Source organism: Cygnus olor, chromosome 4 (genome assembly GCF_009769625.2).
Source record: "Cygnus olor isolate bCygOlo1 chromosome 4, bCygOlo1.pri.v2, whole genome shotgun sequence".
Taxonomy (NCBI): Eukaryota; Metazoa; Chordata; class Aves; order Anseriformes; family Anatidae; genus Cygnus; species Cygnus olor.
The window spans coordinates 64,871,700-64,891,244 of record NC_049172.1 but is presented as its reverse complement, the minus strand read 5'-3'; the positions used below and the strand labels follow the sequence as shown (position 1 = coordinate 64,891,244).

At 41.7% G+C, this 19,545-nt stretch overlaps 1 protein-coding gene across 2 annotated transcripts in view; it reads left to right on the top strand.

Annotated features, from left to right (window-relative positions):
* The window catches only part of CRMP1 (collapsin response mediator protein 1), a 49,706-nt gene that overhangs the window by 5,886 nt on the left and 24,275 nt on the right, over positions 1 to 19,545 (top strand). For both annotated transcript variants that reach the window (XM_040556055.1, XM_040556056.1), the window contains exons 2-4: positions 10,230 to 10,318; positions 15,696 to 15,880; positions 17,420 to 17,584. In XM_040556055.1, coding sequence (XP_040411989.1) covers positions 10,230 to 10,318; positions 15,696 to 15,880; positions 17,420 to 17,584 — 439 coding nt within the window. The remainder of the gene's footprint in view (positions 1 to 10,229; positions 10,319 to 15,695; positions 15,881 to 17,419; positions 17,585 to 19,545) is intronic.

The following is a 19,545-nucleotide window of genomic DNA, read 5'->3' as shown; positions in this document are numbered from 1 at the left end:
GCAGTGCCCGAGTGATACCCCCTTCACCCCTTTCCCCCAAAGCAGCAGGGCAGCTCCCTGCTTTCACATGCTGGATCTGCTCCCGCTTTTCATTTCAGCCCCTGAACATCCTTGCTTCTTGCAATTTGCCCTGCTTCCCTTCGCGCATCCTGCAGAGCATCCAGGCTGCTGTGTGAGCACTGCTCCAGTGTACGGTGGCATTCAGCTGGCAGTCAGGCTGGAGAAACTGGGTGCCTTTTGCTGTCGCTGCTGTGGGAAGGAGCTCTGTTTTTGAAGCTCCAGGCGGGTATCTGGGTGATGTAAAATAGAGACAACGCTGAGCCACAAAGTGTGAGCATTTTGGTGATGTCCTCCCCACTTTGTTGAGGCCCTTGGGGGTCTCTCTCCCCTGATTCAGGAACGTTAGCTGGGGAGGGGACGGTTATGTTTAATGCAAGGGTGGGCACAAATGCATCTGCAGGGGTGTATTTTTCCATGTGTGTAGTACAGTTACCCACCACATCCAGTGCTGAGGTGTTTTTCTGCGTGAGGTGGCAATCTTTTGTGCTTTGGTTGTGCAGGCGTGCTCTCACACAGACCAGATTTTCCAGGGTACGTTCCCCCCACCCCTTGCTTTAACATCACTATTACACTCCTCTTGTGCTGGATGCTACAGGGAATCAATGGGGATTATGACACTGAAATATCCATCACACATTATTTTGGCTTGGTTGTTTTGGTAGTGCTCGGCACGTTTCAAGCAGGGCCTCAGCCCAGATGAACTCGAAATTACAGTATATACAGAGCACAAGTAAAAAAGCATATGGCATGTAAAATGTCTGTTACGGGGCTTGTTTGTTCCAGTAGCGGTTGCAGCCATTAAAGCAGAACCAGCGTGAGCTCAGTGAAGAGGAGGTGTGAAGACAACTCCACAGAGCAAAGGGAAAATAGCTAGTCACGAAAGCAAATGCAGGGGGGCATGTGCAAGAGGCAAATGGTGCCTGAATCGCTTAGGGAAGGGAATGGTATTCCTGGGAGTGGTCCAAGAGTTGTCACATCAATGGGGGAAGGAGCTGCTGGCCCTGAGCTGACAGACTGAGAAATGGGGAGAGAGCGCTCAAAAATGAGGTGTTAGAGGGAAAGGCTCTCTTGCTATTGAGCTTAGCAAGTAAAGAGGAGAACTGGTATGAGATCAGAAGCAGCAGGAGATGCAGGAAAATGAAGAGAGGGTGGAGAAATTCAGAGGAGTGGGCACAGAGAATAATTTTAGTTGTAGCCTTTTGAATTGATTGGCATGAAGAGATCTGAGAAATAAGTGGGCTTCAGCTGCACGCGACAGAATGCTCTGAGGGAGACAAATCCAGACAAAATATATCTGGACTTCTCTGTTGTGAGACTGGTCTCAGGCTGGCTGCTGAGGGTCAAGACGGGTAACTTGTGTTGAGCCTGGGCGTAGTGCTGGGGTAATGTAGGGTGTTCTGGTGTGAGAGAGTAGCAGCCTGGAGCTGATTCATCTTTGACACCAGGGGTGACACCTCCTAGAGGTGCAAGGCATGGTGAGTGCCTGGAATGGGGAATCTTTGGTCCTGGTCTGGGTATGGATCTATTCCATGTCTCCCCTGGCCATGCTGTTTTCCCAGCCACCTTTGTTTAAAAGTATGAAGCTGCAGATGGGTGTATGTCTTGCCAAAAGTGTTTGAAAAGCCACTGCAAAGAGCTTGGCATAGGAAAAAATTCTCACATTATTATTCTGGTGTTGGTGCAAGTTCTAGACTGACTTAGACAGCACTTTTTATGCTGCTTTAAAAACACCTGGGCCTGGGACTTCCAGGTCCATTCTAACTCTTGTATATTTGCTTAATACCCAAAGTTATATTTTTTTCTATCAGTAGCTTTCTGATAGGCTTGGATGCTCTCAGTTTGCCTGTCTGCTGTCAACATTTGTGAATTCACACTGTCTGTTATACTGATCTTGAATTTGGCAGCCCTGGAGACGCTTTAGTTGGTTGGGTAGAAGTCATTGGACTTCCAACCACTATTTCTATGATTCTGTGGTAAGTCGTCATCTTTCCTTTTTCTACAGGAGAGTAAACCCTTGCTTCAGCCACTTCCATCTACTGACTTATTCACAGTAGGTCTTTTTGGTGACCTGTCTTTCAATCATCATCTTCTGTGGAGACTGAAACCTTTGGCAGAGGGACAGGAAGAACAGTTTGAGGCAGTGGTTCCTCAAACTGCCACAGCAAGTTTGTCAGTCAGTGCCCTCAGCTGTGCACATGAGGGTTTTCAGTGTCAGAGCTGGTGCTACCATGGGGAGCTGAGCTGCCTTTTGCTGGAAGCCACATGGCTTTGGAAGATGAGCAGTTGCTGTCTGGGAAAACAGCTGATACGGTGAGGTGGTGAGAGGGAATCTTAGACTTCCTCAACAACAAGTGCCAAGAGCCACCACTGGCAGTGAACCACTTTCCTGACGCATGAGGGATCTGCTTTCTGCTTCTTTCATAAGCAAGTTTATACATACGGTGAAGGGAGGAACCTCATTTTCCTTTGCAGCGTTGGGAGCTAGAAGAGCCCACAGGCCTGTCAGGCACTCAGGCAATGTGCGGCCTAGTTGGGATACATTTCTTGCTGCTTTTGCAGGTGTGAGAGAGGTGGAACAGAGAGAAGCAGCAAAATAATTTGTAGTTTTCTAATCTTGATACATGTAAAGATGGCAGCATTGTACCTTGGGACAGAGATACTTCAGGATTAGTTTTCCTCTTCTGTTACTGTGCTTGTAACCAGATGAAGTTTCAACCTGTAGTAAGTGTCCTGATGAGGCTTAAAGCCACAGCTCTTGCTTATATTTCTATCGAGTAATAAATATCCCCACAGTTTTCAGTAAAATCTACACTCTATAATCTTCTGAGTGTAATAGCGAGGACACAAATAAAGATGATGACTCTCACCCACCTTATTTGTGGCTGGCTCAGTGCTTAGAGCTGTAAGACTGTGGAAGAGTTGTTCCTGGACCAGTGCTCATACTGAGGGAGGTGTCATGAATTGCTGTGGCTGGCACATGTCTACATGCAAACAATATGCGTGTGCATGCACTGCATTTAGTTGATCATGAACCACCATTGCTAACACCATATTCAAGGATATATTCTCTTCTTCTGTTTCTCTTGTTTCCACCTCCTCTGCCAGAGAAGGGGTTCCTTATGGTCTCAGCCAGATTTTGATTGTGTGTAGTGCCCCTGACTGGTGCCAAGGCTGATGTGTCCTGGCAACCTGGTGCAGGTTTCTGACCAGAACATAAATAAAACTGATTTTAATTCAGTGGCACGTAGTAGGAAGCCGTGCTGAATTGCTGTTATTTTTTTCCCAGATTTAACCTTTCATGTGAATGGCTTGCTGAGATTTTGCTATCAGCTCTAATTGACATAACCGGTGTGTAACCCAAGAGATGTGTCTTATGATGCATGATGCAACGGCTTTAACCCTCCAGCCCATACTTAGGTGAAACTCCTGCTGATGCCAATGAACTTTGTCATCAGTAAGATGTCTGTTGTGTTTCTGTCCAAAAAGCAAAGCAAAGATGACATTTACAGCAAAGAAATCCCCATGGAGTTTGAGCCGTAGGAGTAGTCCTTTTAGACTGTGTGATTAAGGACTGAAATTGCTAGATGAATAAAAAGCTCTGTCTCCAAAGGAGAAACAAAAGAACATTATATCTTTTAAATGAATAAAGATGAATGAATACATTGGCTACAGACCAAGATACAGCATTACTACAATCAACATAATCCTTCCTAAATGAATTGCCATATACCAGGGCGTGTTTACTAAGAAAAGGACCTTAAAAGCAGGATTCTCCATTAGTAGCCTAGCAGAAACGATGCCTCAAGGATACAGAGATTTACAAGGAATTCCCTCGGTTGATTCAGGGCTCACCCTAGCTAAAAATTACTTCCTATGGAGTGTAACCTAGACATAAAATTCAAGAGGGAGGGTAGTGCTGATTAAAAGCAGATCTTCTATAAGCAGACAGTACTTCATGAAATCCCATTTACAGCTCTTTGATCCTTATGAAAGGATTTTAAACAAGCATTCCTCCTGGGGAGGATGTCTTTCTTCCTTTGCCATTAAATTAAAAAATGTTCCTTATTTGTAAGTACTTTGGTAGAACCGAGGTAACTGAACTGTGTTGTGTCACAACCGGTTCTGAGTCTGAGCAGCTCTGAAAATAGACAGCCAAATATCTTTTAAATCTCTCATTTATTATGGAAAATAACTGCAAGAATGGATGCATGGAAGTACAGAAGAGCTCTGAATATTTCCCTCCATTGTCTGCCAGTGGAAGTTTTGCTTTTGAGGCACTGCTCCCTCCCAAATATTCACATTGAGATTTTGATAGCCAAGGAGAACACAAACATCAGCCTGGGGATTTTGAACTTTACCTCTTAAAATGAGGATGTGCCTTTTTAACTCTCAGTGGTCCTTTTACAGTCTTGGTAACAAAGGATTCTACCTCTCAAATGCTGAAAAAGTAAAGAGGAATGCCTCGGCTGCATGTGTGATAACATAGCTTAATGCATTCTTATGTCTGTTATGTTTAACTTGATGTCTTTTAAACCACGTACTTACAGGCGGAGAACTGGAAATGGAGGTGGATTTAGAAGTTCACCTGTTCTCTAACTGCTATTTAGCATAAAATCCTTACTCATCTTCAGGGCTGTGAACTAATCTGGATTTTAGAGAATACGCCCATTGTTGCTGTGGAGATCTGAGGACAATGGTATATTCTAGTAAGTCCTTAGAATTATGCAAAGGGTGAAATTACTGCTGAGTGTTTTCTCCTTCTGTAGGACTGGAAAATTTGGGCTAAAAGTGTTGCAAAGACCTCTTCAGTTGGCAACGGCTGCAATGCAGCAATTGTAAAACTCCAAATCTAAACATGAAGCGGTGCTGAGACCCATTTTCTGGGTATGTCACATGAATTTCGTTGTAGTTAAATTGTAAAGCAAACTAAATAATTAAAAAGGCATTACTTGCTTGATTTAGAGCTGGAGGTTTAATACATAGACATTCCGTTTGTGAAAGAGAAGCAAAAATATAATAGCATATATCAGAGTTGCAGTCTGGACAGATGCTGCTATTTGGTTAAAATATCACTTCAAAATTTCTTTGAACGTTTTCATATGTCTAGAATAGATAATGTTAGATTCTTTCTTGCCTTTTTTTTCCCCTTCAAGCTCCATCTTGTGCTGTGTAGGTGTGGTTTTTCTCTGAAAGGTGTGTGCAAGTGCAGTACAATGGATATTGATGTTGCAGAGAAGTGTGTGTTTTACTATAGCTTGTGCTGCATTGTACTGTGGCATGATACACCAGGTTGAAATTACGTTTGTTTAATGAATCTTATATCAGACAATGGCAGATTTATTTCTTCTGTTGCCGTGTTTTTCAGTAGTTCTAGAAGTAGATTGAGAATTGCACGTTTTTTTTGAAGATTTTTGTGTGTAATAATTTTAAATTTATGTGGCTTAAGTGCAGTAGGTGAATGAAAAAAAAAAAAAAAGGATAATTTTAAATTTCTTTGCAGTTGATCTTCCTCCAGCATTGTAATCTAACATTGGGATCGTATTTTCAAATTTTTCGGAGTTGAGTGATTTACTGACCGAAGGAATTTGACTTCCCTTGTAATTGTGCAGGGCCCTCTGCAAAATTCAGGACCACAGCGTGGGGTTCATCATCAGGATCATCTGGCAGGTTGATTCAGACCCTGTTTGTCTCTGCTGGCTCTTAACCATTGAGAATGTGAAAATATGGATATATTTCACGAAGAGCTAAGACAAACTGACTTAAAAAAAATCAAAACAGGCAATCTGTACAAATTGTCACCAGTTTACAGATGTTTCATGTTGCTCTTGCTGTAAAGCAAACAATAGTTGTAACTGAGCAAAAGCCTTGTGTGTGGGCAGACAGCCCCTCCTCCTGCAGCAAACGATGCTGAGGTTGTAGCATCTCCTTCTGCTGCCGTGAAAATTGCTGTCATGTCACTGGCTAAGATCGGTGGCTTTGCTGCCAGATTAAGCAGGAAAAGCTAGCCTGAGATTAGCAAAAAAATCACCGGGAACGCAGCGTGCAGGGTTGGGAGGTGGAGAGCTGTGAACGATAGGAATGGCTGTATCGTACTGAGCAGCAAGCCGAGCTGTGCAGTGCTGGAGCGCTTGTAAAATGGAGCTGTGGGGATGCACAAGACACGCATCGTTTCCTTGCTGAGCTGATGCTGTCTCATGCCCAGCCCCAAAACCCGGAAGCGAACAGCTCCGCGTTGGTGCTGCCGCATCGATGCTGCAGTGATGGCTGGAGAGCCACCTCGACTCCAATCCTCCCGCTAAATGCTGAGCAATTGCATGAATCCACACCTCCCATGTCAATGAGCGCAGGGTTTTTATTGCCTTGAGTCTTGGCACCCGGTGAATTGCTCAGTTTTTATGCTCGTTGTAATTCCTCCTCTCTGTTTTGCTGTGTCCCTGCTGTCTGTCCGATATAAAGGTTTATACTGCTGTCACTGCCTGGGTTGAGTAATGAGCGCGCTGCTGTTTGTATTGTGAGAGCATCTGAAGGTCACCCCAGTGGCTGAGGGTACATCTGAGAGCTAGGCAAAGAAAATGGCCTGCCTTGAGGGATTTACAGCTGGGAAGGGGAAATATGGGCCAGTGCTGCATGATTAATTCATGAGTTTTGGGTCACTCCTCCCTCCCCCTGCTTTCCCAAGGGCACAGCAGACCGTGGCTGTCCTCCAGTCTGGAGTGTTAACAGGAAGAAGAGGACTTTGGTCACTAGTTTTTCTGGATGTTTGGCACTTGATAAGGAAAATTGCAAGCAGCCTGCCTGACATCAGGCCCCTGGTAAAGAGTAAATGGCCCCCGACCACACACAGCCAGCCTTTATGCTGGGGAATAAAGGCTAACCTACTTCTCAGTCCCTGTGTGCCCAGATTTCTGTCCAGGATCTCACTGCAGCAAGTACCAGTGACCTGGAACAGCGCAGGAAGCATCCTGGCACCAGTGGGCATCACAGCAGAGTAGGGGTGCAGCATCCCTTTGTGTTTTGGCCAGGGTCATGCCTGTGCCCAAAGCTTAGGCTGTGATGGGCTCTGATTATTCACATGTCAACCAAAGCTTACTTCATCAACAATTTCACAAATTGCTTGTAAGCATGAACCCACACCTCCCTATTAGCCAGTTATGCTTGTATCATTTTTCCAGCATGGTCATGGAAGTGCATCAGCAAGGACAGGTGCACACAGGCATTTGGTACTGCTGTTCAGGCTGGAGATGAGCCACTGCTGGTCCCCGCAGGGAGTACGGGGGCACAGCGTGCTGCTGAGATGTCTGTGCAGCACCCAAACCCAACCTGATTTGCTTGTGCCCGTGAGCACCGTCTGTGTAAATGTACCCAGCTTCGCTCCTGGCTTGTTGCGATCTGTAACACGTCCTACAGACGCACTTATGGTTTTGAGCGGTTGGGAAAAGTGCCAACAAAACCCTTTTCATCAGAATTTGCTGATTCACTGGGATCAAATGTATGTCAGGGATGTTTCCGCATTGATCAGTCCTGATGAAAGCTGGGCACGGCTCCATGGACACCTGCCTGGTAGCTTGTGTCCCTGGTAGCTTGGCAGACTTGGGGAGCAGTGGGGAGCATCAAAATTTGTGGGGAATTTGGCAGCCTCATCTCCATCCCATGGCTTCCTGTTCCTGGCTGGGCACAGTCTTAGCCACAGGCCAGCTTAGATGCTGCTTTCTTTTTCAACAGTTTTGGGAGGTTTGTATTTTCTTTTGAGCAGGAAGATGTCAAGAATTTAAACATTGAAAGCCTCTGTAAAGTGCAGATTGCTTTCTTCACCAGAATTTCTTAGACCCTCTGAAATGCTGACTTTATAGCTAAACATTCAGTAATCCTTTATAAACTGTAAGTGAGACTTAATGTAATGGGTGACACATAATTGAGTGCTTTCTTGAAACTAGATTTGTATCCTTTTTGGTTTCAGATTCTTCTAATATGTTGTTTTGCCACATACATATATATATAAAAGCATATAAAATCCTTATGTATACAGTTATTCTTCTGGGGTTGTGCTTTGTTTTATTTTAGTCTGTTTTATTTTCTCAGCCTGCTACATTTGTTTCTATGTATTATGCATCTTCTCCTAAGTGTAAAAAAAAAAAAAAAAAAAGAAAAAAAAAAGAGTAGAACATCTTGATGAGCATGCAGATTTAACTCATCATCTGTGGCAGATGCGGTGCTCCGGGAGCATTCCCTGCCGGTGTCAATGAGCTCTTGCCTCTTTGTGGCAGGACAGTATTAATGTGTAGGAAGGCAATTGAATGAGCTTAGAAAGAGCTCACAAGATGGTGGTCTCTGCAGGTCAGTGGGCAGTGCAGTTCATCATCATGGTGAGGAGATGCTACTGCCAGCACATGACAAAATTCATTACCTTTCAGGCTGCTGATTCACAAATGCTACAATTATAAGTGACAGTAGAGAGGCTGGGGAGAAAACATGGAGCCTGGTCTGGCAACTTGCAGAATGAGGACTTGCACTTGTCTCTGTGCCTCAGTGGAAGGGTGCCAACATGTGAGGCAGATCCCGGGGATGTATTTCAGTGCAGTTTTGGACCTTGATTTCCCCCCCAAGGTCATCTGACTGCTTCAGCACATGGAGAGGAGTCTCAAACTTTCTGTATATGTACTCTTTTGTCATGCACTGTATTTAAAATGTCTATAAATGATGGCTACTTTCTCTGTTCTTGCTTTTCTAGAATGATACAGAGGGGTACATAGGCTTCAAACCTACAAAACATTCAAGTACAAGCTCAATAGTAAATATTCAACGTTATGCCTGTAACTATGAAGTTGCATTGAAGAAAGGTTGTTACAACAACCCTAATTCTGACTTAGCATTTTTTTATCAATATTTTTTTTTAGGAGCTCTCGGTTGTTGCCCTAGTTTTATAGACGAGAAGGCATATCAGCTTGTTCAGTTGTTTTCTAAACTGGGAACTTGAGACACACGTGGTTTATATGTGTGAGTCATCCTGTAATTAAACCGTGAACTGAGTCTGGAGTGAGAAGTAATAAAGCATGGACAAAATGGAGATTGTGGGTTACTGTTTGGTGAGCCAAGAAATTAATTTATAATAAACGGCCTATTTATATATGAATGGGAAAAGAAGGTTCAGACTGCAGCATTCACTGTCACTTGGCAAATGCCTTTCAAAAGTATCATGCACTGAAGTTGCAGCCTTTCCTTGTCTCTGGGTAGGTGGTAGGGTGCTGGCGTTTCCAGTATGACTTCTTCAGTGGGGGAATTCAAATATTGGTTCTGGGGAATATAACGTGGTAAAAATTTTTTTCTGTAAAATCTGTGGGTTTTTTTGAGAACAGAGTGTAACCGTTTGAATAGAGAAAAATGAAAACAGATGATGGTTGTGAGCAGTGTCCCAGCAGACTTGATATAGAATCACAGAATCATTTAGGTTGGTCTGTTCCCGATGTACCACGTGCTATTTTAGGTAAACCTAACTTTGGAGACTGCACTCAGGGACTGATACACAGCCTGGGGAGCCCCAGTGCAGACTGCCCCCAGCCACCTAACTTGTAACAATGTTTGGCACGTACCTGCAGGAATCATGAGCCGACAGACAGCAATTCCTTGGTCATGCCCTCAGTCTCCATGCAGAAACAGCCAACTAGAAACTGTTTTTTCTGCTGCACCTCTGTAACACAGTACAGGAAGCACAAGCTGTGGGCTGTGCAGCCTCTTCCCATCTTGTCTCTACCCGTTTGAAGCTCTGTCACTCTTCCAGGGGTGCTAAGAATCCCATTTGAGCTAATGTACAGTGTTGGGCAGTTTGGTCTCCAGGGTTCGCATTCCTTTTTGGCCTCCTTAATGTAAGGTAGTGGTAAAAAGGGGATGGAGCAGGATTTCAAGTGTTTCTATGTTTTCTGCTTTGAGGGTAAAACTGTGTGACCATCGTGAGGCCTAATGTCCCAAAAGTCAGTCATAAGCACTCAGAGAAACTAAGTCTTTCTCTTCTACTGCCTATGTACCCCCCTGAATCTATGGTATAGATCTATACTTAGGGTGAGTGTTTTGATGTTAATGGCTTTGCATATAGTATAAGCCTATTTGGTATCATCAATCTGTTGTTATGTTTACTATTTTGAACAAACCCACATTTCTTCCTTTTTTCCCCCCAGAGTGACCGACTACTCATTAAAGGTGGAAGAATTATCAATGATGACCACTCCTTCTATGCAGACATATACCTGGAAGATGGACTTATAAAGTTGGTTTTTTAAACATTGAACTTTTTTTGCATGCCTATTAGTATAGACTAATGTGATTTCTTGATTGTGTTGACCAGACATCTTGCAAACAGCATCTTGGTTATCTCTAGATGTGGGGTCATTGTAGAGGAGTGCTAAATAATGAAATTCTGCCATTTTATCCTTGCTAGGATTCAATAAGTAGAAAATACCTTTATTGTTAGTAGAGGATCTTTGCTCTTCGAGCAGTTCAGTTCTAGCTTCTTCCAAAACAGTCAAACTGAGGCAAAGACATAGGATCTCTCAAAGGAAGAAGTAATGGTCAATGCATTGAATATTTTTTGAGTCCATGTATAGCAGGAGGGTTATTACAGCATTTTTTCCCCCAAATCTAATCAGGGCAAATACAGACATGCTGTACGGTATTGTGCAGCACAGAAATATCAGTGTTATGCAATGCTGAGAGGGACTAACTCCTTCTCAGTCCTGCTGTTGGTTAATGCTGAAGTATAGCACATTCTGTTTGTACAACAGTGTTATATATTTCTCATATGTCCCTCTTCTTGCTTAGAAAAACTATTTGATCTTAAATCTTCACACAGTTAGAAAGAGAATCCTACAGACTTATTATGATATATAATATAGAAACTGGGAAAGTATTCTTAGCTGAATGTAAATAGGTATTACTGAAAGCCCAGTAAACAGTAACAGAGATATCATGTAGCTCTACTGGTCACAGCTTGACTTAGTGGGGATGAAGGATAACTTTGCTGAATTATGTATGTTTATAAGCACTATAATGTATACAAGGATTAAAACCTTTTTCTTGACTGCTAAACATTCTCCTTTTTGATCTAACAAGTTTGGTCTCCAGAGGCTAAAATTTATTGCACAGAAGTTTTATTATGGCTATATGGTAAATAATTAGTTACATACTTGTTTCCAGAGCTCCTTTTCTTGAGAAGATATCATCAGATTAAAAATCTGCTCCTTTACATATTTGTGCCTACTTACATTATTCATGATTCAGGTTTTTTTAACAGAAAAAATTTGGAACACTTTTATCCATGGACTGTATGGTTTCCTTTTTAGTATTTCACTCTGCTTTTCCAGATATAGTGTAATATGCATTGCAGAAGAAACAAAATGAACCTGTTGTTATAAGTAGAGAAGGCACAAAATTTTGAACACATACCTTTTTTTTTTTTAAGAGCAACAATTAATCAAGTTGTACTCTATGATAGATATTTTAGTTGATTTTTTTTCTGCTTTTGTTTGTTCAGACGCACGTTTTCTGTTAATACTTGTGAGCATCAGAACTGATTCAGCAACTAAGTGCATGAGATGCTGAGTCTGAAACTGCTGTGAATTTTTGGCCTCGATTCCAGAAACGCAGTGGTACTCCTTAGGAAGGTTAGCAATGCCAAGTTTTCAGCTGCCCTGCCATTTAGCAGCCCTTTGTTAAGTACATAGACTCCCTCTGAAATCTGTACCTCTGCAATGTATCCCAGCTGCTGAAGATAGCTGGGATTAATAATGAATGTATGGATGATACCTTAATTTTTAAAACTCCTTTATCTTTCCCAGAGGGAGCAAATTTGCTGTTCAACATCCTGAGTCAAGACTGGTGTCCCGAGTTTAGGTGACCTGACATTTTTCTGTGCAAGCTGCAAGAAGTCCTGCTCTGAAACACTCAGCTGCTAATTTGTGAGCGCAGCCTGATGCGAGAGGGGCTTGGCTCTTAGCTCTGTTCAGATGATAAACTCTGCAGCCCAGGAAAGTGCTGTATTTTCTGGGATTGGTCTTTTTCAGTTTCTCCAGCTGAAACTGCCCATTGTGTCTAAATGGTTAACATAGTTGTTCAGTGTTGCTCAAGATCCTTTGGAGCTGGATCTTGAACCTCAGGCAGCCACATTTCAGTTGTGTCCTAACCCTCCGGCTGCAGATCCTACTGTTAACACAGAATTCTTTCCACAAAATGGAATGGACACTAAACCACTGAGCTCCAAATAGGCAATAGTTTGATGGCTTTGCTGGGATATAAAAGATTGGGGTTTGTTTTACTGTTCTGCAGTGGAAACTGATTAGAAGATAGAGGGTTGCGTTTCTCTTGCAGTCTAATGAAATAGAGTAGGGTCTTTTTAGGCCTGTGTACCTGCAAATTGTTCTGCAGAGAGGCATGTACACTTAAACTTGAATGCATTTGAAGATTATCTATAGTTTGGAGGATGGTAGATGCTTTTTCCAATCTATCAAGGCTCAAACTGGCTCCCTTGCTACAAGGGAGCACTGGTACATGTGCATTTTTTCCAGCTGTAATTTAAGCCATGAATTTTTGAGTGAAATTCACACTCAAATAGCAGCTGAGAGACTATTCTTCATTATCTAAATAGTAATTTAGATATTTAGTAATTTAAATTACTGTTATTACATAAATAATGTATTTTGCCTACATGTATCCTGTCTTTCTCATCCACATAAGGAAATGAGCCTTGGTCTCGGTGTGAAGCAGTAGGTCACACTGTCTGCTGTTTGCTGTCCTCTGCTCCATCCCTGCGAAAGGAAGGTTTTGGGTCACTCCTGGCGGGTGGGGACTACCAAGTGTGCAGGATGGGTGGCTGGGGACCAGAGCTGGACAGACGACAAGCCAAGCTAGAGGGAGCCTGAGGTGTCTAAAAGAGACCTGGGCTTGATAATGACTGAAATAACTCCATTACTGGGGGAGTTTTCCAGCTTTCTCAAGTTAAGCTTACGAAGAGTTGGAAGCCTGATGTTTCCCTTGTGTTTAAATCAGCCTGCATATGACAGAATGTGCCAGTTTGCTCAGTTGAAGATTATAGACTGCATCAATCCATCAGTCTGAGTTTTCTAGTTTGCTAAGTTGCTGGTGCATCAGAAAAGCAGCTCAATCATTTATGCAGTGCCTAGAATAGAGTTATCTGTGCTATTGTATTTTTTCACCCACAAGTAACTGAACCCCATTCTTATTAACATACAGTTAGTATTAACGAGTTAGCAATTCAGGAATCCTGTCACATTATCCTACTCTGTGTTTGAGTCAGTCAGAGTAAAAATAACCTTGGATGCCAGTGAAGATGAGGCTTCTCCGAGCCTTAATCTTGAAGGCAGGGCAAGAGATGAGACAGGATCCCGGCAGGTGATAGCACAGCATCATCCACAAAGGCTATTTGGTTCCATGTCACTTCAGGTGACTTCGGCTATTGCCAAATAAGCTGATACTTGATGGTACATGGAAAATAATGAGCAATGAGTCATCAAAAAACTTCATACTTAGCACCCTTTTGCTTTGTTAGGATGTGTGTCCTCTTGAATAGGGAACTGGTAGATATTGGTTGTGGGGAAAAAAAAAAAAAGTGAATTGCTTTTATATTTTTGCATAGGTTTGCTTTAATAATGTTATTTTTAGAAGGTGTGGTAGTCCTTGGAGTGCAATTCCAGCGTAAACATTTTTAAGTGAGATTGGTCAGAGTAATTTTTTTTCCACTTCCAAGTTTTGTAGCCACACAAGCACTGTACAATACTTGAGGATTGTTCTGATTAAAATTTTGGGAATGGATTCCACTAACAAAAATTGGTGCCACGCCATTATTATCCGTGGGTCTACATAACTTTATATAAGCTCCCAATCTGCTCATGGGTTGGAGTGCCTTACGGTATGCCTTTGCAATTCAAATTTTGACAGTAGAGAAGCTTCTTGCAACACGTTTGTGCAATTTGATGTGCTGGGCTGCTTCCGCATATCGATTCCGTGTTTGTCATGGTATCATCAGCACTCCTCCCAGCTGTAAACAGGTTACAGCATGCTCCCAGTGCTTTATGTGTTTATGAGTATTAGACATCAGACGTGGGGTTGCTTCAGCGGGCTTCAAGCTGTGATATTACCAACTCTCACAAGCTAAGCACTTTTGGATTTGTTTAGCACTGAGCAATTGAGACCACAGCTCCGGCTGCTGCTGGGGAGTTTGCTCACGGAATGGCTCTGCTTCTCTCCAGCCAAAACCCACAGCACTGGGGAACCTAGCTGCTGGAGGTGACATTTTTGCATAGGGTATAAATAGCCCCAAGAGGTCAATACTTTTTTTTTTATTAACTCTGGTGGTTTGGCCAAATTCCAATTTGAATAATTACCCTGTTTTTTTTTTGTCCCGCCCCCCCCCACTGGCTTTAATTAACAGTTATATTCGTTTTCTGTTCTAACTTGTGATTGGCTGTTAATCAGGTGCTGTGTTTTGTTCCATAGGTGGGAGTTGCATTTTCATATGAGAGAAACAGATTGAGCAGCACAGATGTCTGGGGTGTTTGTTTAGCTGTGGGTAAACGTTATTTTATCCCAGACAAAAGGAAATTAGGACAGGGACTGTGTGTCAGCAATATGAGATAAACAATTGAACTTAAACTATGTTATAGTTATCTCTAAGCCCAGATAGATTACAGATAACAGTGCAGAGACATGGCTCCCACACAGAACAGTACATTTTCCTGTTTGGAATCATACAAAATAGACTTATGAAAACATAACGTGACTTGAAAAGCTAAAGGTTAATTTACTTACAGTTATGTCCATGAACACTGAAAGTATTTTAAGTATCTAGAATTTGCTTGATATCAACCTGGGGACAGATTAATACTTTTAATAGTGAAAACAATCCTGTTTTGAAGAACTAAAAGGGGAAAGATGGCAGCAGGTAATTGACATTGTTTCCACACAGTTGTGCAGAATGTTTCACTAAGCTTTAATTGTGGGAGGATGAAGAATATGTGACTTGGTAGACTAGAGTTGTTTGACTCTCAAATGTGTATTTCTATATCTTAGCACATTTAGATGTTGTTTAAGGGTAAATTTGCATTGCTTGATTACAAAGTAATTATGATTCCTTTCTGATACACCTTTTGCTTCTGCTGTATATTTACAATTCCAGCTTACTGTCATATTTGATCTATGTTTTTCCATTTTCATTTAAGAACTTAATGTAAAATATTGGAGCCTCCAAGAGAAAGTTAACCCCAGATATCTGTCCTTGTTGAAAGATAGGACACTTAAGTCTCACCCTGAATCATATATAAATAATAATAATAATTTAAAAAATCATTTTTTAATGCTGGTGCATTACAGCTTCCTTATTGGCTGCTAGAGCAATAAGATAAGCAATAAGAGCACGTGGCCCAGCTGCACAGGCTCTCAGGGATGCTTTGTTCTGCCAGGGCAGTGCACAGCAGCCAGAGCAGGTGTTTGAATTTCTCCTTTCCTTTGGGGTCTCAGTTCTTTCTGTCTCTTGTATGGTCCCTAGGTTTCTCTCCACTATGTGCCTCAAATAGCTTCTGTCCCCTTTGGTTCTTTGTTTAAGTAAAATAATACTGCCTTTCTTTGCTGCCTAGGCAAATAGGAGAGAATCTGATTGTACCTGGAGGAGTCAAGACCATAGAGGCTAATGGGCGTATGGTTATTCCTGGCGGAATAGATGTCAACACTTACCTACAAAAGCCCTACCAAGGAATGACTGCTGTTGATGACTTCTATCAAGGCACAAAAGCAGCACTAGCAGGGGGCACCACCATGATCAGTGAGTATTGGCAATGCTAATTCTTCCCACCCCAAGTTGAAGACCACGTATCATTGGTGGGGATAGCTACAGGAGGCTCCATACTGATACTCTGAGATCTTTTCCAGTGAATCTTCACATTTCTGGGCACTATGTTGGGAATTCATTGAGCACTGTGACCTGGGGCTGGTCTGAAAATGAACCTACACTCAGAAAGAAACAGCAGCATAGGGAACTGTCTCTTGGATTTCCCTCTGAAATACAGAACAAGCATAAGGGATAATATACATTTTTTTTATTTTTTTAAAAACAATGTAGTTAATGCCATAGCTATATGATATAGAAAATCTGGCAAAAATCTGTTGTTTCCACCTAGTGACATTTCAGGGGCTTTGGAAATAACGAGATGCTTATTTCTGAACTTGGATGTGGAACAAAGAGTTGAAGAAGTCCTCACTGGAAATGTCCTGGAATCCTTGGTGAAAGGGAGAAGAGTTTCTAATTTTTAAATACCCTTCCTCCGTGGACTATATGGCAGGAAAAGATTTATCTCTCTCCTACCAGTAGCAGTTTGACCCTTCACTAGACTTTGAGAGGCAGTTGTTCAGGTGACAAATTGTCTTAGCTTCTTTGTGCAGAGGAGCTGCCCCTCTGGGGTAGAGGTTTGCTCCCTCTGAATTGAGATGTAGCTACTTTTGATGAGTGGTGTTATCTATTACCTATGTTCAGAAGCAAATATCAGCTGAAAGGATGTCTGGCAATAAGCACAAAATACACTGCTGTTCATTACTTTTGTTAGCAATTTTTTCAGTGTATGTTCTTCTATTCAAGTTTCCTGTGATACATTAGGTTTACATATGCCATCAGTAAGCACATTTTTGTTTCCATACATTCTTTTGACCTAGCTCTTCAAAAGGATAAGTATATATAGTCATGTTCTTATTTTATGTCATTTGACTTTGTGACATTATCAGATGCAGAAATCTTAAGACAGTGAAGATGTGTTGTTACAGCATATTCAATCTGCCATGTAGTGTGGCTGATCTTTTTGTGCTCTACATCCTCTCTGTTCAAATATTTGGCCGTATTTCCAATTCTGACTGCTGAGAAAGCATTCAGCATCTTCAGTGATCCGTTGGTAAGGCAGAGTGAGCCAATTCAATGACTATGATGGACTGGTTAATAATGCTAACTGTGAAATACATAGAAATGGACACACCAGACAATGAATACAGCTAAGTCCAGAACCTTAAGACTCTCAGAAAACTGTAAATGGAAAGATAAATATGCCCTAAATGGTGAGATGTTTGGGTCTCCCACTGTGCATCTATTGCTGCACCAAGCAGCTTGCCAAAAAAAACTCACTTTTAGTGTAGACTATCCACAAAGTCTGTGATGCCTGATACAACAGGATCTGGCTAACATCCCAAAGTTACTGTCTCCACACAAACTGACACAAAGGCTGCTGTTTTGGCCAAGATTCTTGAAGGTTAATTACAGGAACTAAGGAAATCTGAGCAGTGTGTAGTCTGGGTAACAGACACTGAATCTCTTTTTCAGTTGACCATGTGCTTCCCGAACCTGGATCGAGTTTACTGACCTCCTTTGAGAAGTGGCACGAGGCAGCTGACACCAAATCTTGTTGTGATTATTCTCTCCATGTGGATATCACTAGCTGGTATGATGGAATTCGAGAAGAGTTGGAAGTACTGGTGCAAGATAAAGGTTAGTGAGTGAAAACAAACAGTATTTTTGTTTTTATTGAAATGTGAAATGTCATACAGAGGTGAAATGAATGATGTTAAAGAATACATCGTCTAGAAAAGAAATACACAGGTGCTGGATATGCTGTCCAAGATTGTGCCCTACCTTGAACTTTTTGTATTCCCTTGCTGCTTTTGCTGCTTTGTAAAATGGACCATGTATGTTATCAGACACTAACATACCATTTTACACTTGCTTTTACATGTGGAAGTAGGCTCAGACATTGCATAATGAGACTTTATTTTAAGAGAAAATTCAGAGAGCAGCATTTAAAGTAATCATCAGTCATCTTATTTCATGAATGGAGAGAATGAGACATTGAGTTCAGATTTTTACTAGACTGGAACCTGTCCATTTAGCTTCATCAAATCAACCCCAAATATGAAAGGCCAGGTCAGCATATGTGTCTGAGAAATTTACATCACAGGCTGTTGCTAATTCCTCAGCAGTTGTCTGAGATACTTTACTTCTGCTAGAAATTTTATAAAACGTGGCTATGTTTTTAAAATAGGTTCAAATTATTGAAGAAAAGAGAGCCTAAAGTTAGGTATCTAATAATGAAAAAGCGTCCTGATTTTCTCAAGTGTTTGGTCTCCAGTGGCTTTCCCTGAAGTTACTGGAAAATGATTTGTATCAGGACTCACAAAATCTAGGTCACTAATTTAGGAATCTAAATTCAGGATACAGTTCAATTAACAGGTCTACTGTCATGTGAGATACTGTAGGTTACCCTATCCGGACTCCAGCTACCATTCGGGACTAGGACAGATAAAACAGCTCATAAATCCTCTTCCACACCTGCCACTTGAGTTTGGAAGTGTCCTATATGGCAGGCATCTTGGTAGCACCATATGCCTATGTGCGGGCAATTAAATCGAGCCTTCAGAAAGTAAGTTTTGGTCTAGTTCCTGCCTAACAGTGTGGATTTTCTGTCCAGAAGCATATTTTTTCAAATGTTTTTCACTTGATATTTTCTTTGCAAATGTATGGATATTAATTAGGGAAATCTTTTCTGAAAATATAAAAAATATTTTCTTAAGTAAATCAGAACAACCTTTTTGTTAGGAAGTCTTAGTACATATATGCATATTTGTCTGGTGTAGTGCTAGTGATGACTTAGATTTGAAAAATTCTCTTCATGTAGAAATATACCATCAAAGTAGAAAATTTAAGCAAAATCCTGTTTTTTTGAGTGAGCAGTTGTTCACTGAGTTACTGTGGAGGTGAAGTCACATAGAGGAATTTATTCTGTATCGCAGCGTGGTAGCTGAACATGTGCTGTATAACCAGTGTTTAGGCAACAAAACTCTTCAATCAGCAAGATTACACATAATTTAGACAAACTGCTACTGGTCTTACATAGGTCTTTATATATATATAGGTGATTTTTACAAGGTGATGACATCTGTTGACACTGATGGTGCTGTTTCCCTGTTATCAGTGTTAACATGGATACACTGCTGTGCATTAGCTGACCATCAGGCAAGTGTACTGTGCCTTGTTTCAAAGGGTGGGTGTTATTTTCCAGAACACATGGATTACGGACAGCTCCACACTCTCACATGTGCCTGGGGCTTACGTTAAAAGCCTGGTGCAGACAGTTGGGTTAACAGTTTTTTCCGACTGTGGAAAAGTGAATTTTCAATATACCTCTGACCTGCCTTCAATTTTCAGGGGAAGCAGGAATCAGTTGATTGGTTCCTGAAGTGGGATGTATGATGTGGCCCTTGGTGGCCTCTTTGGTTGCAGCAGCACTAGGAGGTCACCTTTGTTCTCATGGATGCTGCAATATGGCTCAGTTAGTCAATGAGAATTACTCTCATGTGCGAGGAGGCACAAGGTATGGGAGAGTATGAAAGCATGAGCACAATAGGAAATATTTCAAATTAACAGTTAATATTTGCTGATAATTGGAAACATTT